The sequence below is a fragment of the Phoenix dactylifera genome, chromosome 1, assembly GCF_009389715.1.
Source record: "Phoenix dactylifera cultivar Barhee BC4 chromosome 1, palm_55x_up_171113_PBpolish2nd_filt_p, whole genome shotgun sequence".
In the NCBI taxonomy this organism is placed as follows: domain Eukaryota; kingdom Viridiplantae; phylum Streptophyta; class Magnoliopsida; order Arecales; family Arecaceae; genus Phoenix; species Phoenix dactylifera.
In genome coordinates this window covers 32,814,746-32,841,202 of record NC_052392.1, presented here as the reverse complement: position 1 = coordinate 32,841,202, position 26,457 = coordinate 32,814,746, and the positions used below count along the sequence as shown (strand labels likewise).

Below are 26,457 nucleotides of genomic sequence, written 5' to 3'. Positions count from 1 at the left end.
TTATTATGACATTCATTGCACCGTTACACTTCCAACCATAATTTCCCTACTTACACGTGGCAGAGTGGATGAGTCTATCCACGCTCCGATGGAAGGAACGTCGGAGGTTCACCAACGTACACGTGCCAAAGAGGTATAGTGCACGTGTTTTTGTCCCGTATCTAGGGGAGATGGTTGCCTTATCTTTTTCGACACGTATGACGACAATTAGCGTGGTGGGCCCACGAGGAAGGGCGATGGAAACTTATCCTAACGAATAAACTATGCGGACCCGGCGTTCCCCCAACAGGAGAATAAAGAAATCAAGTTTTATAAAGGTGCACACCTTTCCATCAGCACTATGGAGTCCACGCGAGCCAATCAGAATCTAGCGGCCTCGACACGCGTGAGCCGTCTGATTCCGAGGCGTCATTGTCGAACAACTTTTATTAGGTTCTCTTCTTCAGATTTCTGTGCTGTTCTAGCACCTCCCTTCTCGAGATTATAGGAATTAAACAAACTATATTCCGCACAAATCTTTTTTTTTTTGGCAAACAATATATTTCGAGGTTCTTGGCATAATTTTATTCTGGACAAACCAAAGTTGGGGATTTTGGACATATTCATTCGATTTGGTAAGTCAATGATTGTCTACTTTAGAGGATTGCTTTTTTTTTTTTTGGTATAATGGATTGCACCTTTTCGCTTGCAGCAATACAATGGAGTTTATAGACAAGCACGATATGTTATAATTGAACCAGAATATTTGTATAAACCCAGTATGGTTAGCTACATAATAAAAAGATGAGGTCGGGTATTAGCAGAAGATGGACCTGAAAGCCATCTGATAACTATCAAAATCTCTCTTTGAATGAATATGCGAAGCCATCAATATTCGTGTAGCATAATCAACCCCATATTCCTACATGATATGGGTTGTAGCATATGTCGGTTACCGTTCCAATAATCGATTCCTTCTAAAAGGTGATTCCCGGTGCCCCGAGATATTTGGATTTGTATAAATGTGAGTTTTCTACTTCTGAATAAAGTTTCTTCCATTGAAGCTAAACTTCTTTCCACCATATACTGTGTAGGGACTATTCCGGCCACACCTTATGTGGCCATCCAAACAGGAATATTGAAGAAACCATGATCAACATTTTATTACAATGAAAGTTCTTTTCATTGTGTGGTAGATCTAAACCAATCTTACATTGGACCAAAATCCATGAAGGTTCCAAAACTTTGAAGTGATCAGGCTTGACAGGTAACTAGCAACCCTGCTTTGAGTCAATTCAGACTGTAGATTTTTAGCTAAGCTTGAATAGCTTGGAGTTGAGTTCAATCAATCTTGTAGGCAGGTCTACCAAAGAGTACTCCACTCACATCCTAAATGTACCTGGAGAACCAGCTGATGACATATCAATAATTATTTCTCACTGATTATATTAAATATACTGCGAGTGATATGCAAGCGGAGGGACGCTACCTTCATGCCCCTGCGTCGGTCACAAGGAGGACAAAGCCTTCCATATGGACTCCAGGACAGGTATTGAGTGGGACTCCTACGATGGAGGCTTTACCATTTTTATTTTTCTTTTTATTTTGGATGATAGAAATAGAAAACTCCTTTTCTTGAAAAACAAGCATGTTCATGTTCGCATTTTATCCATGGCCATTGGATGAACATTACATTGATGCAAAAAGAGCACTATGTTTCCTCTATTTATTCGCTCTCTGCAACAACTCAAAATCTCATCCAAAATGACTAGTTGAAAAATATTATTTGAATTTCTTTATCCTGTATAAGTACCTAAGATCTATCCAGTAAATAACTGATATGGGACTAAACACACGACTGTACGGATCCTCACATACTCATTCTGTTCAAGCTCTAACGTCCTCGTCAGACTAAGGGTTTAAATTCATTCAAATCTAATCACAAATACTACGATTGGCCAGTGATCAACCCCAATGGATCTATGCTACAGTGTCCCTAGTCCATATAGATTATGGGCTGGGTCTGCTCTGATACCATTTGTAACAACTCAGGAGCTCACCCAAAATAGCTAGCCGGAAGGTATTATTTGGATTCCTTGATCCTGTATAAGTATCCAAAATCTATCCATAAAGAAATATTTGATCGTATAATGTAAATTATGACCACGGATATAAAACAAAAACCAATCCACTGATAAAAAACGAATGGTTGATCCACCAGTCGACCAAAAACTCAAGCAATCCATAAAAAAATATGGAAATTTTACCATACTAGACCAATTTGGATGCATTTTGACTTGGCAAGTTTTAAAACTACAAATTGAGCATAGAGTAGAAAAACAAGGCTTAGATAGATAGCATGGCAACCATGGCTCATCTTTATGAGGCCCATCTCCATGCATGAATGTCATCTCTATTGGTCCCCCAGGAACGTTTTTCTTTTTTTTTTTTTTTTTTTTTTAAGTCAAGGAAACTAGTCTTTCTAGTTCAGACTATAAACATGGAATATCCGTGGAACGTTTTTTTAAGATGCAAGGGAGGTTCAAGCCAAAGATTTCACTACACATCAATATCAGACAAATTCCAGCCACAATTTAAGTCTTGGAACACATCAATACTTACGCCACCTTCTTTCTTTCAGAAAATTATGTTAATCAACATCAGGTGGTATTTTTAAAACATAAATAAATCAACATCAGGTGGAGCCCACCCAGAGAAAATGTCATGTTGCATGAATGATGAATCACGTTTGCCACCATTTTTTGTGGTTTGGATGTCTTTGTCTCTACTATTTTATAACCCAAACTTCCCATAGGACTTAGTAAATAATCACCTCACTTTATTCAGGGCAATTTGTTTATTGACACTTAGTAACAATGCATCACTTTCTTAAGGGCAATTTCTCTCTCTCTCTCTCTCTCTCTCTCTCTCTCTCTCAAAATCTCATACATAAAATAAAAGAAATCTGAATTAGATCGAGTTCGCAGTCATCAGGTCCACTTCAACTCATGTGTATCACACTTATCGCAGTACTGCAACATTTAATCGAATTGTTGGAAGAAAGGTTCACCATTTGTTAGCACTTCTCTTTTTTTTTTTGGTACAACGGCGTCTCACTACATGCGGCTGTGAGTACGTCCAGAAAATTGACAATACAGAATACGCTATAGTGCCATTGGTACGTGCTCTAGTGCCCTCTATGTGATGGGTTCAAAGTGGTACTGCAAAGGAGGCGATCCAATCCGCCGCATTGTTTGCCTTCCGAAATTTGTTAGCTTTACTAACTTTGATAGAAAATGAAAGGCTAACGGTTGACCACCTATGCATTACGCAATTGACATTTGATCCCCCCGCACATTTCCAACAATAATAACAAGGAGCCATGTGGAGGACATGGCCCTCCCTCTATTTTATGTCAAAGATTTGATCATATCCCATAAGGGAGCATGAATGCAAGGCTATCTTCTTAGCTTGCATGGGATTTTATCCATTCCCTTTTCCATCCTCCACAAGGGGGAGGATATTATAAGATTGGACATGTGACACCAAAGGAGGCTGTGGTTGTTAGGATAGGAAGGAAGGCAGCAGCAGCAGCTTGCATTGGGACCACCTTTAGCAGGTGTTGATCAATATAGCCCAATCTTCAAGTATTTGACCAACATCAAGGGAATGCCTCAATAATTGAGTTCTAGCTTTTTTCTTACCTTCTAAGTTCGAAAAAGGCCGGGATGGTCATATGAGGCAATTGGAATAGTTGGGAAAACCAGTTCATAATCCTTTTCTGGGTTCTGAATTCTCTCAAGTCTCTTTCCTTTTCTTCTTGGAAGGTGTTATAGCATCAACTAGGAGAAAGAAATAATATTAGCACAAGATAGATGGACATGCTTGATTAATGTACATTATAAATGATGCATAGTTCTAACCTGCTCGTCATACTTATTCATGCAGCAGAATTTTTTAGCAAGATGCAACGCATTCGATTGTGTGTCCATAGGGCTAGGAAGCCCTCTGACGTGTGGAGTGCTGTGATGTAATCTTCTGCTGCAGGATACTGCCTTGAAGAGGAGGAGAGAGAGAGAAAACGGAACTCTTTTTCTGAAAAAAGAAACGAGAAAAGAAAGAAAACTTGCACCTCAAATTGAGGAAATGGTCCATGGAGAGTTTGAAAAATAAATGCTGAAGAGATGAGGTAACAGATGAACCAGATTCAAGGGGCGCAAGCAAAATTGAGAATTGAATAAGGTTCATAGCTGGCTGCTCTTTAGATGCAGAGGCTCTGGTTTTGTCCAGTGCTTATGTCTGCTCATTGTCTATGCTGCTTTTGTTGCAAAACACTTGTGTCATATTCTCTATTATCTTTTAATACTGTTTTAGAAAAAATATATGCATTGGCTCCTCAAAGAAGTCCGTCTGCAAGAACTGAAAGTCATTAAGTCATATAAGTTGATTTCTATTAATCTTGCTGCACCTTAATTGTGCTCATCAAATATTCTGGTTTGTCCTCATTCGATCATTTTCCTTAGACTACTGATTACAGATGTATCAGTAAATTAAAATGTAGATCCTTCTGAGCATCTCAAGCAATTCTCGTAGAGGTCTCTAGCATGTCTCCTGCCTCCAGTACACTTTGTAACCAGTAATCTTCAGTGTCATTCATCACTATGCTCTCATGGTTCTGAACATGCTGTGATTTCCTCTGTTTTCTGTACCAATATCCCATGTTCAGCTTGATTTTGATTGCCTCTAAACATTTGTTAATCTACTTCTGGTATTGTCCACTAATTCTCATCTCATCCTGCACGAAATTATTAAGCATGTCAACTCTGGAACATGGCAATTTTTCTTATCTACTTTACCGTAATATTTTTTCATCTCCTTCATACTGTATCCTGAATTCGTTTACTCTTCCTTCGCGCTCATCATCTTAGTCACTTCTTAATGCTCAATTTAGTACATTTACTTTGTTCTTGTCTGATATTATTAAATTGTTCTTCCACATCAAATTATATAGACTACAATGTAGTTTGGTGCTTGGTGTTCTTCGAGCCCCTACAAGAAAGTTTGTGACGGCAACTGATAATGCCTATATCTTGGTAATACTGTAGATAATAGACTAAGCAAAGAATTTTCATGATCTGCTTGAATATGGTGTCCCAAAAGTTGATGGCTACAGCTAATCTATCATATTTTGGTGGAAACATGTCATATGATCACATCTCCAATCAATTAATTCATGAATGACTGCATACATGGTACTCAGAAATGCCATATTTACAAAGAATGGAAAGAATGTGATTAAGTATTTATGGAGTAAATTTCAGAATGGATCAGGCATGCCAGTTAATTAGGATAAGGTATGCATCTCCAAAGAAGTGGGAGACTTGGGAATCAAAGAGATGCTAAATATGCAATTTTAACTACTCATGAAAAGAGTTGGTGTTCGCTTCAAGCAAAGAAGATTACATCAAAAAGGATGGTTGGAGCTAATCATAAATCAGATGAACGTATTCCTATAAAAAATAATGGAAATCCAGCAATACTCAGAGATATGACCAAGATAGGAGGGAAAGATATTCATGCATTAAAATGGGACTCAGGTTCCAGCAGGAAAATTGTTGATGTCAAGGATGAGCAACTCTTAAAACCCTATCTAGACAGCCTCTTTAAAATTGTCATCAAAGAAAAAAGCTGTTCTAACAAGGATTTAATTTCACACTGCAGTAATTAAAACGAAGATAAATGGAGAGTTGCTTCATACTATAGTGCAGGAGAGGATATTATCTATACCACTTCCAACTTGCAGATTAGAAGATGAAGTATGCTAGATTTATCACCCAAGTGCTAGCGTAAGAGATTTAAGCAGCTTGTAACTATCATAAGAATCATATTACCTCATTTTCTTAAATGACGAAATTGTAATATGGAGTAATTCTTGGAAAGTGGCATCCCTATTGAGGGTTATGTTCCTGTGGTAGGTTGCAACAAATCCTGACAATAGTTTTTACAGCATATGATGTTTATATCCAATCTAACCTTCTGTTGTGGATTAGAGGATGACAACTTGGAGAAGTTATTCCCCTAATGTTGGAAAGAAGGTGAGCTTTGGGAGATTAAGTGGGAGGTCTCAGGCTACAGGACAGTTTTTGGGACTGTTTGATTGCCTCTAATTGCATGGATTGCAGTACTAACTGCAGTAATTGAAGTTGTGGCAAGCCTTTACCGCTGTTTACTTATCTACAATTCAATTGCAATCTATCAGAGGATTCATAAAAAGACCCCAGATTAATTTCATAATATAGTTAAAAATGGTCACAATAATTTTTATATATAATTAATTTAATAATATTACTATCTTCATATTGTAGTTATTGTCGTATATAATATAATTAAAACTATCATAGAAGAATAATAAACTAATTAATATTATTTTATTATAAATCCAAATTAATTTTACTATAGTCATTATTATATAATATAGTATAATATATAATCATATGAATGTTGTGATTATTATTATAAGAGATAGATTTTGCTCCTTTTGAGAGGAGAAGGTATGCACTCACCTCAACTACAAAATCAATAATAGGGCATCCAAATCAAAGATTTACACCATTCATCATGATCTATTACACTAAAATATTTCAGATTAAAAAAAAATCATGTATTTTGATGATTTCTAACTTATGGATTATGTAGATACAAAAATGGATAGTTTTAGTTTTCATTATGCTAGTATGCTAAAATACATATTAAAACATTCAAATTCAGAATCTACATTATTGATCATGATCTACATGAATCTACAGTATTGATCATGATCTACACAAGTTGATACATACATAGAGAGAAAGAGAGAGAGATTTATAATCAACAGTTATTAATGCTTGGATCATAGAAAAACATGATCTTATATCGTTTTAATAGTTCATTTTTTTTGTCCATACAATGCATAAGTTAGAGACCACCAAAATACGTAAATTTTCCTTCTTGATCAATGTTGCAGATCTTCAATTTGAATGCCCTATATTGATTTTGAGGTCAAGAAAAGTAGATACCCTCTCCTCTCAAGAGAAATAAAATCAACTCTTATATATAGTTAATTATTATAATAATATATAGTATTGTTAAATATTGTAATATCTTTCAGCTTCGCATAATTAAGCAACTGTAAATACATTTGCATTTTTCAATAACAAATAATTAAAAAATCATAGCTTTGGAAACTATAATTCCGAATTGGAACAAACAACGAAACAGCATTTTAAAGTCCCTCTATTAATCTCTTCTTTGATACATAAATAGGCAAAACCCATCAAAATTTCATTAAGATCATGAAATGTAGCGAGGATGATATTCATAACCTGCATCTTTTATAAACAATACCAAGAGACTACCAGCTTGGCAGCTTGCATCCTCAAGCTATTGAGTCATTTTAGGTCCCATTACAAATGAACCTACTAGAAGAACACAAGAGTTTGGATGCAGTAGATAGGCACAATGGAAGGATAGGAATGACTTTTTCTTAATTTTTGAGCGAAAGGGAGGAAGACCTATTCAGATCATAGTTATCTAGGTCCCAATACACAGGAATGCACTAATCAATATTCAATGTTAGACCATAAGAATGTTAAGTGGTGTGACCACAGGGGTAAGCCCAAGTTCATGGAACAAGCCAGTAATCCAAATCAAAGGAATGAGAGAGCATTACAAACAAGAGAAGAAATAAGAGATGGGCACTATTCTGAACAGGTTGTAATTGAAGATAACTAAAATTGACATGGTTTGTGATAAATTCTGAAGAAACCAAGACTGAAAAAAATCACCAATTCACATTGTGATTAGAGATGTCACATGAAGGCCACTATGGGCATTGACAATTTGGGGCAACATAGAACCTGTCCATGTGGAGCTATTAGCAATCAGAGAACCACTATGGGCACTGACAATTTGATGCAACATAGAAGATATCCAGGCGAAGCTATTAGCAATCAGAGAGCTGATATTGGTTAAATGAAATGGTTCAAGAAAGATTTGGGTAAAGTCAGATGCCCTTCCATTAGTCAGATACTTGAAAAATTCAGAACACGATCTTTAGATCTAAGAGTCATATTGGATGGTGTTTACTGATTATTGGTACATTTCTAAATTCATTATATTAAAATCCAACTCAAAAGCTTAATCTAGGAGGTGGATGAGCCTATGACTATATAAGCATTACTAGGATCCTTCCCTATCTGATGTCGGATTACTTCCACTCTTTCAACACCAGAACCCACAATTTCTCTTATCCTCAGATGACTCCACACCCTCACTTTAATCCACCCATCATCCATTGCTCTGAGTTCCATTCCTCAGTCTTCCACCTGAGAGGTTTGAATTAAACTTTATCATGGTATCAGAGCCCACAATTCCTCTTACACTGATGCCTCCATGCCTCACTTTAATCCACGTATTTTGCCTCGCTCTAGGTTCCATCCCCTGGGCTCCCAAGTGAGAGGGGGTGTTTAAGAATAGACTCACATCAGAAGTGGAAAGGAACCTAGCTCTGATACTATATTAAAATTCAACCCAAAAGTTTAAGCTAATTTGTGGATAAGCCCATGAGCATATAAGCACCACTAAGGCTCTTTCCCTATTCTATGTGGGATTATTAACACTTAACATATCATATACCCTTTGTGACTTGAAGGCTGCATAAAGATACGAAGCAACACATGTTTTGTTAGACTTAGTTTCCTAGGGAGTTTTTAGACAAAATTATCAAACCTCTAATTTAGTGATTATCTCGGATGTTATATGGTTTGTTATATGTTTGGTTGATTAAAAAACTATGGAAAATAAAAAGAAAAAGAAAACATTTTTCAGAGAATTTCAAAAAAAGTTAAATTTGTTATTAGTTTTTTAATCAGCTAAATAGTTGGAAAACCAACTGTTCCAGAAGCTTTGGTTTTCCAAAACCTTTTTGCCGACAACCAAACATACTCTAAAAGAAAAACGAAAGAAAAATAAAATTAATATTTTGCAACATAATAACATTACTTATCTGCTTGTTTCCTCATGTACTTTTTTAGTGAACATTAGAGTAGATAGTGCAACTCTTGCCATTTCCACTAACTCGCAACAAGTTCTTTTTTGCTTTTCTTTTTACTTTTTTGAGGAACATAGTGAGGTTGCCACCACCAAGGTTTAAACTCTGGACCTGTAGTATGGGGAGAATCATGCCAACCAGCTGAGATAATGTTTTATTGGCCAGCACAATAAGTTTTATCATAATTTTCTCATGATTTAGACAACAAGAGGTTTCAACGAGGAACTGGAGCTATGAGACTGATATTAGTCGCAGCCCTATGTATTTTATGACAAGAGAACAATAATGGTAATTTAACTAATGTAAGGAAAGCTCAAGTTTGTAATCTCATTTAAAATAACAACCTCCTCAAGAAGGACATACCTATAAATATCATCACTGTTTTTGCTTATAGCTATTTTTATACATAATTCCAAAATATGCATATTCTAGATTCTCCTCCAACTTACGATATATGTGAGAGGCCGAGCTAATCCAAAACCTACATGTTACCAATAGCATCACAGGAAAATAGCTATCCAAGCAGTGCACATGGATTATGGAACAAAACTATGCACCTATAGTTTGTTAATGTGCACATGCATGTACTTATACTATATGCTTGATTGAAACCCAAAAGCATGTGACAAGAACTCACAGACGCATCACAATGCGAACATCTTCAACACGCATCTGCTTCTGTTCTTTGGCTGCCTTGCTCCCAAATGCACCACTTGCCAATTTTTTCTTCCTTTCTTGCAACTCAAGGATCCTCTCCTCAATGCTACCCCTCACTATCAGCCTTACCACCCTTACATCCTGCTGCTGCCCAATCCGGTGCACCCTGTCCATTGCCTGTTCCTCAAGTGCTGGGTTCCACCATGGTTCGACCAGGTATACTCTTGAAGCTGCTGTTAGATTTACTCCTGCACCTGCAGCCTTAAGGCTGGCCAGTAGCACTGTGGGTGCACCAGGATCACCCTTGCCAAATTCCTTGATCACTTCAGATCTCTTCTTTGCGCTCATGGAGCCATCTAATCGCAAAATTTCAAATCCAGCAGACTTTAGTGGCTCCTCGAGCAGGATCAACATCTTCCTGAACTGAGAAAAAATGACCGACTTTATTTCAGGGTTCTGTTTCTTGGTTTCCAATAGAAGCTTCAGTAAGGTAGAAACTTTTGAAGAGACAGGTCTATCAGAAACAAAAACTTTGGACTCATCATCTTTGGATGACTCTGTTGATGGGGCTAAAAAAAGGTCTGATTTTGATAAGGGATGGCGACAAATAGGACAGCAGGCATTCAGGTGCTTCAAGGTTCTTAGAATGCAAGCTTGGCAAAAAATATGAGCGCAACAAGTTATGACAGCTTTGATTGGCGGAGAGAGGCAGACAGGGCAGTCAAAGTCATCTCCATCTTCAACCAGTGAGGCCAACTTCTTTAACAGCTCTGGATTTCGAGACACATCTGCACATACAATATCTTTTTTATTAGAATAGTTACATGATAAAAAAAATGACAAAGGGAACATGACAACTAAACTGCAACAAAAGAATTGAGAGTTATCCATATTCCCCTAAACAGGCTACATAATAGCCTTATCCATATAAGTCCAAGTGGATTTATCTGGATAATTCTATTCCACCAAATTGCCAGAATAGAATTATCTGGCAGAATAGCGAAAACTTATCCCTTCTAGCTATGATTTTGCCCCTATCCGCTCTTTAAATACACCAAAAAATGGGAGGACAATTTGTCATTATCATGAAAATAGTTGCAATCACTTATTCCCTCCACTCATCCATTCAATCATATACCACAAATTGGCTCCTCTCGTGGAATAGACCAATAGTAGAGGGATAACCCTACAAAAGTTATCCCCTCTACCAAACACAACTTAGAACAAAAGTGTGGTTCATGCAGTGTGAAAGGGGATAAAGTTCTAAAACTCCACCTCTATTGATAATATCCTTTATGGATGCTGCATATATCAAAAGAAACAATTAACTGCTACAAATACTGTTTAGCCAGGCAGTTGAAGATAAGCATTGCAAAAGTTTGCTGAACATGATATAGAGAAGTCATGTATGTAGTCAACTGATATATCATGACCGAAGGATTATTTTCTGTCCTTATTTGCAAGATATCAAGATATGCTGAGAATCACGTTAGCACCAGCACATTTTGAGCTTATTGTTCAATGGAAAAGCCCAAAGCTGACCATCAAATTTGCAATACAATGTTCAACTACACAGAAAGGCTTCTTGTTGTTTAACATCGAACAGTTAGTACATTGGTTCAAATGGGAAAGATTTATTCAATTATCCAGCCAAAATAACTGCTGGAAACTAATTAAACTCCAGCTTAACAATTGATCAATGCTGAGAATTTGTTGGATTCCTGCTGAACCAAAAGGCTTCGCCAAAACTCAAAATCTAATTGGTTTCCAGCTTATGCATCAGTGCCAAGAATTTTGTTGTTTTCTGGCTGGACCAAAAGGCTCAGCAATTGTCCAAAACTAAGTTCCAGTAGTCAAATGCATGACAATGATAACATAGTTGGATCATAGGTAGACCAAGAGGTTCTCATTCTATCATTCATGAAGTCCTGGGAACAAAACAGGTTGGTATCCCTGGATCATACATGAATCTGGGCCAAATTAAATCCAATATGTATCCAAAATTAAAACCCATGGGTTAGGCATCTATCCCAAATAAGGTCACAAATTTCAATTGGGTCGGTCTTAACTTTCAATTGGGTCAGTCTTGAGCCACAAGATTTAGTTCAAAGAGTTTAGCATTAAATTTAGGGCTTGGCCCGACCTAACCTAGACCCACCAAGTGATTGGTTGGTTCCAATTTCAAATCTTGGACTAAAGTTAATTCAGAAAAGGTATTTGTCACATTAGACCTGGACCAAGACCTGCCTACTTGTATCCTTTTGAAGGTCCCAAATCACAATCGTATTTTTAAACAGTTAATAGTGTTGTAAGTCTAGGAAGGTCTCAAGTGACGGCCAAAGAAGAGTGCACTGGCCAAACATCATTGTATCTTTGAGTTTCAAACCCAATTCCTCATATCACCGCAGTAGGATCATATGGAATTCCTCAATTTTCTAATGCCATCTTCAACCACCTTGTTTCTACAATTTGGTGTCAAAGAAGTTTTATAATATATTATTATCTTAGAATATATTATTTGTATTTTTATTATATTATAATATTGTTTATTACAATAACTAATTTTAAATTACTAAAATGTTATTAGTTAGAATTAGTTATGATTAATTCTATTATTTGTACTGATTTTATTTTAAATATTATTATATTGTAATAATAGTTATTGATGATATTATTATATCAAATTATATGATTATTATATTGTAGTATATTATTATTATAACATATTATATCAAAATATAATAACATCTTATTGTTGAATTATATTACACAATTATTAAATTATTTAATAACTATTACTAATCAAAAAAAATAATAGTTATATTACTAATAATAATTATAATAATAAAATTTTCTGACAGGAGTATTATCAGTATTACTTAAACATTAAGAAAATAATAAATAATAAAATATTATTATTGTATTTAAATCAATACATGGTTATATTCATATTTGATATAATAATATTATTATTTAAACATCGATAAAAAAAGATAATAATAAAAAAAAATATCTTACTCATTCAACACATGCTAAATATGACTTTCTTTACCTTACCATGAAACACTTAAACAACCATCACTTTCTCAGCAAACCAAAGGATAAAAATGCCCACTTTTTCAAAATGCATTTTCTGAAAGTGCCCTAAAGTCACTTTTGCTGCAAAAACCAAATAGACCCTGTTACCGGGCTGACCCGAGCAACAGCACAGTCCCAACCGAGCGCAAGCGGGAAAGCGAGCTGTCCCCCATGAGGTATTGTCCGCTCTGGGGATCGTAGACCTCTGGGCACTTGGGCACGCGAGAGGAGCCACCCCGCACGGTTTTGTCCCACAAAAGGGCCCTCGTGAGGAAAGGTTTTGAGCCCCCCATTATAAGGCACAGACCTTTCCACTACTCGGTCGATGTGGAACTAAATTCGGGAACCCTACAATACAACCCCCCTAGCGGAAAGGTCCTATGCCGGTCGGGGCCCCTACCTGGCACGCCATCTGTTGCCGGGCTGACCCGAGCAACAGCACAGTCCTAACCGAGCGCAAGCGGGAAAGCGAGCTGGGTCCCCCACGAGGTATTGTCCACTCTGGGGATCGTAGACCTCTGGGCACTTGGGCACGCGAGAGGAGCCACCCCGCACGGTTTTGTTCCACAAAAGGGCCCTCGTAAGGAAAAGCTTTGAGCCCCCATTATAAGGCACAGACCTTTCCGCTACTCGGTCGATGTAGGACTAAATTCAGGAACCCCTACAACAGACCCTATATGTGAAGCACGCACATGAATTGAGGTCACCTAAGAAAAAGCACATAGTCATTTTAAACGTAGCAGTGATATGTGCAATGATTAAATTATCCATATCTATGAATGAGTCGTCCGCAAATGAATTAGATAATAAAAGCACTCGAACTCTTTCGTTTCAAAAATCAATGTGGACATATCCTATACTAGTTATTGAATAACTATGATTTATTTCAATATAATGTTATATAATCACAAAAATGCTTTCACCTTCCTCCTCTAACATTTTCTATCTCTCCACCCTCTCTCCCCATGATCAGTTGTGCCTCTCTCCTCCACAGCTCCACCGCTCTCCCTTCCAACTCTGTGTATGTGTGTGCATGTAGCTCAGCACCCCCTTCTCCCCTATAACCAGCCACTTCCTCTCCATCCAGCATCCCACAGAAGATAGTCTCCTCTCTTCCCTCTCCCTCCCTCCCTTCTCCATCCTCTTCTCTCTCACACAATGTTGCAGCTAGACCTTGGTCACATAGGTCGGATTAACCAAGTTTGGCTCAAGCCTGCAGTTTTGCTGCAAGGTGGGCTTGACTATGAAAAGTAGGCCTGAGGCTAGTCTGGACCAAGCTTGGGCCTAAAGATTTGATATTGATATGGGGTCATGGCCTTACCCAAACTGATGGATGCACATGTCTTGTTGTCATAGAGTTGATGCATAAGAATCTCTGTGTGATGTATTTGCTCAACTTTTTGTCACATAGTGTTAGGTACTATCATGGATGCTCAGTGCCTCGCTGCATGGTCGATGCAACAAAACATATACCCATCCTGTTCCTTACCAATTGTTTGACAATAGCACAATGATTGACACATGGCACAATGATTGACACATTATATTATGTACCAAGCATAATATAATGTTAATGGCAGTTGGCATGGTATTGGCATGTGCTACCTTAATACATGGATATGCAGTTGAGCGAGTGTTCCTCAACATTCAAAGCATGTTGATAGAGGCATCTTCATTTGCAAAGCACCAAATATAAGATCATATATTGCAATTTTTTTCAGTATATACTAGATGTTACAATAGATGGAGACATTAGTACATAGTGTCACATGCATCTCATATAACAATAACATGTATTCTTCATAGGTCATGAATGAACAAGATTAACTTCAAGGCCAAAAAATGTAACGACCCTTATAGGGCACCAATAAACATCATACAACATGACAATCAAGTACACATTCATAATTCCAAACCATGGTTGGCGAAACTGTCCCGAACCGACCAGTTTAGAGTGTATCAAGCCGTACCGCGGCGGACTGAAATGGTTATAGCAAACAAAATGAGAATCGGCAACGAACGGGGAGAAGGAAAAGAAAAGAAAGGAAAGAGAGAGCGGGGGAGGGAGGGAGAGGGAGAGGAAGGAAAAGAGAGGGAGGTGGATGCTAGCCGACAGAGGGCTATAAAGCTACCACACAGAGGAGGCAAAGGAGGGGCTCTGCCTCCGATCCTCTATTTCGTTCGAAATAGGAGGCCCCTCTGGAACCCCTGTTTCAAACGAACCTTGCGGCTCACCGGCCTCTCCTAGCCGTCCGCTCCTAGCCGTCCACCGGCCTCCCTCCCATTCTCCCCCTTCTCTTTGTTTTTCTCTCTCCCGTTCTCCCTTTCCCCTGCCACCTCTGTTGTGTCAGTACGGGCCTGACACGGCATGGGATAGGGTCGTACCGACCTGTGCTGCCAGACAACCGATCCAGGGCTCGATTCCAGTACAGCAATCCTTATTCCAAACTATTCTCACCCAAACATTCAAGCAAGATAATCTTCAATAGTAATCAAATATAAATTTGTATCAAGGGTTTCATTATATTATTGACTTGCAAACTATATGAACATATCAATTTATACATGCATTGAACATTTGAAATATCACCTCAATTATTTTTTTGAAAACAACTTGCCCCTTTATGAACCTAGAGACACAAGGACCATAACCAAGATAATATGTATACAAACCAAGCTGTATAATGGGTTAAGTACCTAGAGACAAATCTTTCAACAGCTTCATTCCATAGGAATTTTACTCATACTGAAATTCACAATAATCAACAATTCTTATGCCATTAAAGTTGTGAAATATTTGCTCTTTGACTATCGAGCTAGGAAAATTCAAAGTTGGGTCCTCTTTTACTATTGGAAGCCTCTCTAACATCAACCATATAATTTATCCCTTAGGGCTTTAGATCGCCATTTTAGCTTTTTTTATACAAAATCAAAATCTCAAACAGAACAAAAACTGAATAAATATGAAAAGCCCAAAAATTAATAAAGCAAAACAAAAGGTAAAAATAATAATAGATCCATAAAAGGCTCCTGATATGTAGTACTTGGTATTGGCATGCAAATACTTTAAATTGATGTACAAAGGGTCAAGATTATGACAAAAAAAAAATCTAAGAATCAGCATCTCCATAAAACTAATATAACTTCTCCTTCCTGCACATTCTATTGGATCTATTCTACTTTAACCAACTGAAGAGGGCAGAGAGAGCTAGAAATCTCTTGTTTTCAACTGGCTACCATAGAACAACCTAGATCAAGTTGACTCTGTTTTACAACAAAGAAGGCTTATCATAAGCCTCACAATTAGAAGCCTTTCAGTTTCTTAGAGACTAACTCAAATAGGAAAGAAAGCTGCTAAAATCAACCACACATAGTAAACACAGTATTACTTAAAAGTAGCATAAAGAGTGCTAAATAACAAAAGCAATACTTTTAAAAATGACAAAACTGGTTAACAAAAATAAAAAGAGCAAAATTTTTGTTCCACAGATAAATCTTCCTAAAAGCAATCTAAATGCCACATACAACATAAAATGGCAAATATAGAGTACAGTTCACAGAACTTGCACCACAAGTTTAGTCTCCAGAAGAATGTTGCTTTACTTATGCTAATTACATGCATAGCACTACAGTAGCAACTCTTTAAAGATAGTATCATCATCACAATTATAATTAATATAATCAAAAGCTTTTACATATATATCCATTACAAAGTACTGCCTATGAAAAACACCTACATGGTTCCAGCAAATGCCTAATATAAGAGATTAATAACAACCTTTTAAAGAACTTTAAATTAAAAATGAATGAAAATATGTTACTTTTTTCTTTTTTTTTGCTAGGACGGATGTATCAAAAATATGTTACCTTCAAGAGTATCAGATGGAAGGAATGATTTAATGTCTGATGGACACAATGCCATATCATTACAGATCTGGCGAAGCCGTAATATAATATGAAGTACAGTAGAATAATTGCGTAACACAGTGTCTGCGTCGATGTACTCCCTCACTGTGTTTTGTGCTTCTGATTCCATATGATCATAATATTCACATTCCTCAGCAGAGAGTTCCACAAAGCAAGTTTCAATAGTTTTTGGTGGCAGCCCAACCACGCTCTTGTTTCCGCTCTGGGTATCTTTTGTTCGCCGCAGGGAAATGGTACCCATCAAGGCCTGAAAGATAATTAAAATACATCTAAGATAACATGAGCTCATATTCTGAGTACTTATTCTCACCCGTTGAGATCAAATTCAGAATGGAAACACTGTGCTATCTACATATAACACTAACAAAGTTCATCCAAAATTTCGAAAAGAAATCATATCAATTAGGAAAAAACACCGCCATCTCAGGTTCACCTTCTAAAAGCATTAAGTACCAAGCATATCCAAATCCAACTTTGTTCCACGACTTACTTCCCAGTTTATATAACCATAACTTTCCTCTCAAAACCAGATGCTCCATTGATTTTTCCTCGAACAGTAGTAACCAGGCATATTTGATGTAAAAGTTATATATAGAAATATTAACAGCTCATTAGGTCTGAATATCTTTTATCTTCTTCTTCTTCTTCTTCTTCTTCTTCTTCTTCTTCTTCTTTAATATAATTCCTGTTGTATTTAGTCTCATGGAATGCGAGGTCTGACTATGCAAGCCTTCTCTTCTTTTTTTCTTCTGTATGGACAAATTAAAGAAGGCCTCCTCTTCTAGCACCACTGCCACCAGCTGGCCACCTACTCCTTGTGAATACTATTAGCCGCCAGCATAACCACCTTGCCTCCAACTCCTCTCTCAGGGTAAGGTTTGTCAGTAGAAACAGCAACATACGCAGTTTGCTATCTTGGTTGTGGAGGAGATGGCAAGGATTTAGGTTCCACTCCATTTGGGTGAGGGGATACTTCATTGTCTCTCAATTGCAATAACCATTTGATTTTCTTCAGTTTCTCTTTCTTCATGCATTTAAATACTGGCATGTTAACCAAACATTCCACCAAAAACAAGGATTTCTTGATGACCTCTATAGAATGGTGTTTAGTATTGACTGCACTATATCTACTACATTATGTATATTTCAAGCTACTTCCATCTCAGTGCAGAGGTGTTTTCTGTTCTTATGGGTTTCTACAATCCTAATAGCTACAGTGTCTCTTTAAATTCATTGATGAACCTAATATTTTGCTTATAAAGTTGCAAAACATTGAAGAGAGATAATTAGAATTGTTTTATTCTTTCTTCATACTCTTAATTTGAAGTAGAAGCTTGCATCAATACAAATTATGTCTACTTCTTTTAGGTATTCTAAATGAAATAAGAATTTGAAACATAATTAGATAAGAAATTGATCACATTTGCTCAGCCTGATTTCTCTCCGGAAAGGACAGAAAAGTTGTACTTGTCAAAGACTTTAAGATATAGTTTTGTCTGTTCACATAAAAAGTTGTAAATTAGATAAAATCAATTTTATTTCCTTGAGTGTGAGATTGATCATAACTATTATATTATCGCTTTTCACTAAGCTTTCTTCAAATATAATTTACTATTGGACATAATCTTGATATGTATCAGTTCTGAAATATTTTGCTTCAAGTATTGCCAAAGCATACCCGGTTATCTGTTTAGTACACATATACAAAAGGAGACAGTACAATGAGATTGCAAATGGGAGGAATTAGCTTACCACCATGATTTGCAAAGCCCATGGTTACATTATGAACATTTTCACATAAAATATAGGGTTATTGGCAAGCTCTAAATCACTTCAAAGAAACATTTAATGCTACAAATAAACTTCTCGAATGGAATTTGTAAATGATGGTTAAGGAATATCATTGTCAATTTTCATCTTAATCAAAAACCATGATCTGAGGTTGATTTTTTACAATAACGCTTAAATGTAGTCCACTAAAAGATGACCTAGACAACTGCTTTGGATGTCAAGGTGCCTTGCCTAAGGCCTAGGCAGCCTACTTATATGATATTAAAAATAGGCAAGAGGTAAGGTCAATAAGTATCATGCCAACTTACAAATAGGCAACCGGGATCAAGTGTGCTTTTCATTTCTCTCACGTGCTGCAGTTGTCAAGATAAAAATAGAGAGCTTACGAAATGGGACCAGAGTGAGGAAGAAACGACAGAGACACCAACTGGCTGTACAGACTTGGCATGAAGTACAGGTGGCACAAGTGTGAGAGCAAATTCCTTTGCTCCTCTTAATCACCTCATCCTCCTCTTCCGACAACTCATCCTTCCCTCCCTCCTCCTCCTTTTGACCTCCTTTTCAATGATGTCTATAAGAGACAATAACATCATTGTCTTAGCAATTATTGTCTTTGCTATCGGAACAATAAACAGAAGAGAAAAAAAAAGAATAAAGAAAGAAATGGTTGAAGGAAGTTCTACCTTCCTACAAGTTTCCTAGAACCTGCATCTCTGTGTCTTATTGGACCCTACTTGACCACTCAATTCCTGAAAAAACATTGTTAAGCACTCTATTTGAGCTAAAGACACTACTCCACCATGGGTTATTTCTATACCATAATCCAAGGAACACAAGAAACAATTTATATGATTATTATTTTTCAGAAAAACCAAATTAATATCTCTAACCTTGACACTAACATCATCATGTAATTTGTGATATACTTGATGTGAGCTAAAGCATATCTTAAGGCGCCAAACTCTATTAGGCTATAAAACTTAAGAACTTCAATCAATGAAAAAAGCTAAGCAGACCCTTTAGACCTAATAATCTAAGGTGCTAATCTTAGTAATATGATACAGTCCATGGTGTTTATTTTGTAGGTTTATTTATCTCTAGAATTTCATGGTTTAACTATCAGTTTGGTAATGCCTGCATTTAGGGGAGACTAAGCTAGACCTCTCTAATGGCATGAACTGACTTTTTTATGCTCCCCTATTACCTAAAACTAGATGAAGAATACATTCTCCAATTTCAAGGCCTTTCTTCTAAAAGGAACATGGACTTTAAAATCTTGCCTACAAACTTTGGGAAAACTCTAATGCACCACAACATAGGGCTCTTAGAAGAATCTTCTGATTGCTGAATTATGGTTAAGAATTGAAATAAGAGCAAAATAAAACGTATTACATAAATATCAGACACCATCAAGGAAATCAATAGCAACCAAATTTGAGAGGGTTATGCTAATTCTATCGCAAGGGCTCAATACTATGAATAAGACATTTGTATCAAAGTTCGTTGACACGACAAAAGTTTCACCATAGAGAAAGTTATATACCAGTGGCTCTCTATACATGACCTTAATCCTTCTAATCAAACTTAAAGATAAACCCATGATGCCAAACAACCAATCCTTCATACGCACTACAACCAAATTGCTGAAGAAGGTCAACTCATTTCCTTTTCCCTGTTTATTATCTGCACCATGTTGCATCAAGAGATGGCTAGATGCACATTGGAAACATTTTCTGGTTAAAATATATATCTCAACACGCAAATCTCACATGTTTGTATAGATATGACTTTCTAGATTTTAGCAAGACCTCCAATTAGGTTGTTTATATAAGACAGCTAAGATTTTAACTGTCTTATATGAACAATAAATGCATGGACCATGAAAAATATTTCAACTGCATCCCATTGCAGGTGTCATATTTAAAATCAAAAGTTTGATGAAGCATGCAGATGCTCCTATCTGAAGCAAACAAGATGCTTGCCTACATATGTTATATCATGCATCAGTTCCTTAAAGCATCAAGCAAAAAGAAAAATTCACTAGAGTTTTTTTTTCTTTTTTATTGAATGGGGGATCAATAGTGATTAAATAAAAGCATACACTGTGCTGAAAAGGCAAATAGACCAAAGAACTAGGGGAGCTTGGAGTCACGATTTGAGATTCCTTACTGCTCAATAAGGTATTAAGAATAAGTGATTCCAAGGTGTTTAGGTATAATTCAAAGGTTAAATATAAATAAAAAACAGCCACAGGAAAAATAGTTCTTTATCAGTCAGGAAGCACATTATTCCTTGTAAGTATGATGAAATTAGATGGACAGCAGGTGAAAGCGCACCCACCTCTCTCATGGATGACCACCACCAATTAGTGCAATATTTATCTTTTAAAGGCCTGTTTGTATGAACATATGTGTGGATGCAAACAAGCTTAATGTGCTATTTCAGGTATAAAAATCATATGTGGAACTCTTATAGATGCTATCAAACTGTGTTGCATAGAGTAAAAGAAAGTCTAGTACTTCTTCCTTATCAGAACATGCAATAAATCAAAAGTGACTGATGGCAGTGGTAAGAGATGTACTTTTAACCGTTTACATGAAAATAAAGATGCTCCTAAATATGAGAGAGATTATATGGGTTTGGTTGGAGAGGCGTGGAGATGTACAATAGTAATAAAAGTCCTTCTCAAAATTTGTTTCCAGTTGCAACTTACTTGAAATGCAACAAAGCTAGCTTAGAGAGATTTATTCAAGTCTAAATTAGCAACCTGTGCAGTTTTATTTACAATTCTATTATAGAGTCAACTAAAAAATGTAGGAGCTTAAATAATGTGAATAGTAATGATCTGCAGTTTAAAAGGGACCACATGGAAATTAGAACATGCTAATTTTATAATCCACTAGAATAACCACATAAGGATTAAAATTGAGCGAAAAACATTTAAAGATAAAGCTGGATTTTGAACACCGTCTACAAACTGCTGTGTCATCAACAAACCTAGAAAAGCTGTGCAAATAAAATTAGAAAGGAAATAAAAGCATGGTAAGTTATAAAGCCAACTTACCTGCAGACGTGATAATCCGCTGTTACTCCCCTGTGCTAATGGGCGCTGTACTAAGCTCTGCCAATAGTACTTAATTGAAAATGGCTGAAATCTTAAGAAAGCCATGAGTGAGAATAAATCGAAGGAACTGTTCTGAATGGGTGTCCCTGTTACTGCCCACCTCCTTTCCGCCTTCAAAGCAATGACAGCTTTCGTCTGCTGAGCAGCAAAATTCTTGATCAAATGAGCCTCATCTAATATAACTCTTAACCACTCTATCTCCTTCATAGGTGACTCAGGATCACTAAACTCTGCAGCCAAAGTACTGTAGGTTGTCAGCACAATATCATACCTCAGAAGCTCCTTCGGTTCCCTTGTACGTTCCCCATGGTACAAGTAGACCTTCAAACTACCAGGCATCGTATGTTCTTCCAACTGAGTTATCCATGACGAAAATACTGAAGGTGGACACACAACTAACGTCGTCTTCGAGCCTAAAACCTCAGTACTCCGAATCCCGTCATTAAGTTTGCGTCTTTGACGAGCACCCCCATCATTTTTACCTGAATTCGATTTCTTCCGACGACCCAAAGTTCTCGACTTTTCATCCTCTCCTCCTATATTTTTCACAGAGGAACTACTGGTACTACCAGGCCCGTTAATGGCAATGAGAGAGAGCAAAGTAAGGGTCTTTCCCAAACCCATGTCGTCCGCGAAGATCCCACCCCTTAGCGGCTCCGGCCGCTCGTGGGTCTGGTAATTCGTCAGCACATTCACGAAGCTCCCGCTCCGCTCCTCCCAAAATGGCGGCAAATCGGATGAATTTTCCCTTCGGACCAACCACCCCAACCCTTCCTTCTGGTGCGCAAAGAGCTCTGATACGACGAACTCCTTTGGGGGTTCAAGCTGGAACCTTTTCGCCTCGTCCTCTTTACCAACGAGAGCAAATATATCGTCGATCCTCCGAGCACCGTTCCCGGCCTTGGAATTGGAATTGGAATTCCTCTCCTGGACGATGGCAGCCTCGGAGAGGCCGAACTGGAGATCGGACTCGTCGATAAGCTGGAGGCCGCCTTGGTCGAGGGCATCGCGGACAAGGGGGATGGCGTCGGGACGGGCGAAAATGTGGACTTGGCAGGGAAGGCGGTATGGATTGCGGTTCTTGGGGGGTTTGGGGACGATGCCCTCGACGGAGACTAGGCGGGAATCGAGAAGCGGGGCGAGGACGGCGGCGACGGAACGCTCGATGTGGCCGACCTGGGCCATGCGGGTGTTGAGGACCTTGATGGCGTTGGGATCGTAGGGGTTGAGGGGTTCGCGGACGAGGCCGACCATCTCGCGGCCGCTGATGGTGCCGGAGTAGTAGCGGAGGCCGACGATGTTGGCGATGAGGAAGCCAGCGAGGTAGGAGGAGGGGGAGGAGGGGGAGGAGGAGAGATGCTGGGAGTCGGGCCCTCCGCCGGGGTCGTCGTCGTCGAGCTCGAGGTACCGCTGCCAGAGATCGTCGTCTTCTTCCATGGGGAGTGGGGGTTTTCGGAAGGCTGGGAGTAAGAGAGTAGGGCGGGCTATAGAGAGGGATTTGAATAGGCGGTGGACAACGAGACGAAAGCCCGAAAGTTTTCTTTTATTTTCTTTTCTTTGTTTTTCTTTGATCTATGGCGCTACTTCCTGAATAAGGAAATTCCTAAAGAGCGACACGTGTACCATAAATGTTGGAGTGGGCTGATAACTTGCACATGGTTTTGTCGCGTCATGTTTTTCGTTTTTTTCCATAATAAAGATTTAAGAGTACAACGTCTCAGAATTTTTATTTTTATTTTTATTATATTTTTGAAAATTCTATTATCTTATATATATGTTATGTATGTATGCATGTATTTATATTATGTGCATGTTTGTATATTATGTATATATGTATATATATGTATGTATGTATTCATGTATACATATATTCCGTCTGCTAAAAATGTAAATAAAATAATTAATACATGCCAGGGAAGTAGAAGGCAACACATAATGTTGTAAAATTAAAATCACAAAAAGAATCTAAGCCATCCGAGTAAAAAAAAAAAAAAAGGTATGGGCATGAGCAGCAGAAACAAACTTGTGAAGCGGCCTGACCTAAAATAGTGATTGATTCAAGTAATGACCAATTGTTATCATCTTAAGGTCAAATTTTTATCCAATCCATAAACCATTGGCCCATGGCACCCTCCCAAGCTGCCTTTAATTTTCATGGCAATGCCATGAGGAGCTCCTCTTGTTGCAACATAGACCAGCCTAGCAGGAGAAAATGATTTGTTCTCACAAATGGAGCTATCGAAGCTTAGCTACACCATTCTACGACAGTGGGGCAGCCAATAGATGGAGATAGCATAAGCATGATTGAGGCAATCCCAGTAGCTTTAGTGCGCAGTCTTTGTAACACACTTTTCAAGCGCTTACCGAGCAAGCAAGCCAGCATACTTAGAGAGCTCTTCGCCTTTGGTCCGATATGGGGGCTCTTTCTTATTGAAGGAAGTAGGCAGTAACGGTAATAAGCGACCGATCATTAGTAAAAGACGAAGATAGGGCCAGATGAGATATTGAAAGGCTTGTTAGATGATTTTACAATTGGGCCTTTTGAACTCAGCAGCAAGCCATAAGACTCCATAGGCCAACAAGAAACTAGTTTGAGATTAATGAAGGTAGAGGGGTGTTGGTGTGAGCTTCAAAGGAACATAGTAGAAATTGAAAGAAAAATATACTCAAATAATCTAGAAGCTAATTAGAAAAGAACTACAACCTTAAAAAAGAAAAAAGAAGGGAGTTAGAGAAGAAATCTAGAAGATATGGGAGAAATAGTAGCTTTATCTTAATAACTAAAGGTCTTTGTCAACTCTTAGAATCAATTAACTAGAATCACTATAAATGAATGAGACTTCCTTCAATCCACTAACTCGCTATTAGCATTCCTGGGATCTACTAAGGGTTGCTGTAGGATTGATCAAAGCACATGCGAATCCACCATTCATGAGAATTGAGAAACACCAAAAGTACATTCAAGAGTCGAGAAAAGATAGTGTGACTAAGATTACATGGGGGCTACTATAGTGACGGATTTCAAAGGCCCGTGGTAGTTCTAATTCTATGTAGATAAGGGCGGAAATAGGCCCCGTCGACCACCTTCAGGTCAAGCTTTGTGCCCAGCCTAAGTAATGTTTTATTTGAACTCGGGTCTGTAATCTATAAACCAATTCAATTTTGAATTAGGTCCATGTTCGAGGTTGGACCAGCTTAGACCCGACTTGATGCCAGGCTCGACCCGGTGCCAAGAACATCCCAATGCCAGACTCGAAGCCCAGCACGAGTTGTTGATTCTAACCTTGTGAACCAGACCTGACCTTAACCCATGACCATTTGACCAAATAACAAAGTGGCCAAGCTACTTAAATAGAGACCCTTGAAAACCTCACCCACCCACTTCGTTACTTATATAAAGAAACTTTTAGGAGTGCACTTTTTCTGCATGCGCGCTTCTCCAATCCATGCGCTTGGGCCATGGCCCTCCTTATTCCTTCTGTTTCTTCCTCTTAAATCCCTCTGGAAAGGCATAACAGCAATGGTGGCAGTGAAAGGTGTGATGATGGAGATGTATGACAGAAGGTGGATGGCCTCTTCGATTCTCACACCCATCTCCTCTCTCTCTCTCTCTCTCTCTCTCTCTCTCTCTCTCTCTCTCTCTCTACCCTTGTCTTTCTTTCCCTCCAATCTTGATCCCAAACTCTTTTAGTCCTTGACTTCCTCACCATGTGTGTCCATGGCCCTTTGCTACCGTCTTCTCCAGCTCTAGTGACTCTTTGCTCACAAAAGCATGACATCCTATCCCTCCTTCCCTTCTCTCTCCCTCCCCCGCTTTCTTGATCTTTCTTGCACTTTCTCCTTGCTAGGGGTGTAAATGGGTTAGATCGGATTGGGTCATGAGTGACGTTGTCCCGATCTGGTTACTTGTTCAGATTTTAATATTGGACCTAGATCCAACCAATGGAAGATTAGGTTGTGTCGTATTAGGTCTACGACTAAAATTTTTGACCTAATGGGTCGTTCAGATTGGGTCAGGTTTATGTATAATCCAGTCCTAACTCGAAAAATTCGGATCCGAGTCGGGTTTAGGTTGGATCCAGATCATTCATAATGTCAATACTTAATGCTAACAAGGACTCTTATCTTTCTTTTTGAGAAACAGGTGTGCTCCTCTTTCTTATCACTTACTTTAATAAATAAATCCACTCACTTACTTTTGATTCGATGATACAATCTCAAAATTTCCCCTATTCTAATCCATCATAACCATAACCTTCACAGTTTTATCCAACACTTACTTTGACATAGTATTCTCTTTAAGGCCAATGTTCTAATCCATGTGGCACTACATTCCTTAGAATGATCTTGTTTTTAAGATAGGGGAAATACTAAGAACAAATTATACATGAAATAGATAGATGATACAAGTGGTAGGCAAAACTATTAAAAAATGTTAATCTACAAGTTAGCATGTCTATAATAAAAGATATATGGTGGTTATAAAGAAAGTGAGCTGCATTTCATGTTCCATAACTATCTAGACTCAGAAAAAGAGAAAATAACAAGGCATGTGTAAAAGAATTAGAAGAACCCAGATACATAACATTTCATATGCATATATCTCAAGTTTTTGTAAGTTACAAGGGAAGGATCTAAATATCCCTTCTACACAGAGGACAAGAACCATACCTAGTAGGCCAGTTATCTATGCATGATAAATGGAATATATGCCGGCACTCGAATTAACGAGTATATTGATTTTGGGTCAGGTCATAGGTCCGAAAACTCAAATAAGACCTAGGTAATAATTGAATCGGATCGGGTTAGGTCA

The 26,457-nt window shown here is 37.9% G+C and overlaps 1 protein-coding gene across 2 annotated transcripts; it reads right to left on the bottom strand.

The window, feature by feature from the left end:
• Positions 1 to 3,290: 3,290 nt before the first annotated feature.
• LOC103713263 (putative SWI/SNF-related matrix-associated actin-dependent regulator of chromatin subfamily A member 3-like 1) lies at positions 3,291 to 23,180 on the bottom strand. Of its 2 annotated transcripts, XM_008800130.4 has the most exons (4): positions 21,585 to 23,180; positions 16,670 to 16,976; positions 9,705 to 10,512; positions 3,291 to 4,774 (listed from the first exon to the last, which is right to left on the bottom strand). In XM_008800130.4, the coding sequence occupies exons 1-4, from the start codon at positions 23,079 to 23,081 to the stop codon at positions 4,765 to 4,767; spliced, it is 2,622 nt and encodes an 873-aa protein (XP_008798352.1). In that variant the 5' UTR covers positions 23,082 to 23,180; the 3' UTR covers positions 3,291 to 4,764. The 2 variants fall into 2 exon arrangements, with proteins under 2 accessions (XP_008798352.1, XP_026662819.1); XM_026807018.2 differs by lacking the exon at positions 3,291 to 4,774 and having other exon boundaries at positions 9,371 to 10,512.
• Positions 23,181 to 26,457: the final 3,277 nt, after the last annotated feature.

Bases quoted from the DNA above. Each gene is read 5' to 3' on its own strand.
- LOC103713263 (XM_008800130.4), bottom strand. From the start codon at position 23,081: ATGGAAGAAGACGACGATCTCTGGCAGCGGTACCTCGAGCTCGACGAC. The intron at 16,977-21,584 runs GTAAGTTGGCTT...ATTATCTTTCAG, and splicing joins GCGGATTATCACGTCTGCAG to GCCTTGATGGGTACCATTTC. The intron at 10,513-16,669 runs GTAACATATTTT...TTGTATGTGCAG, and splicing joins TCCATCTGATACTCTTGAAG to ATGTGTCTCGAAATCCAGAG.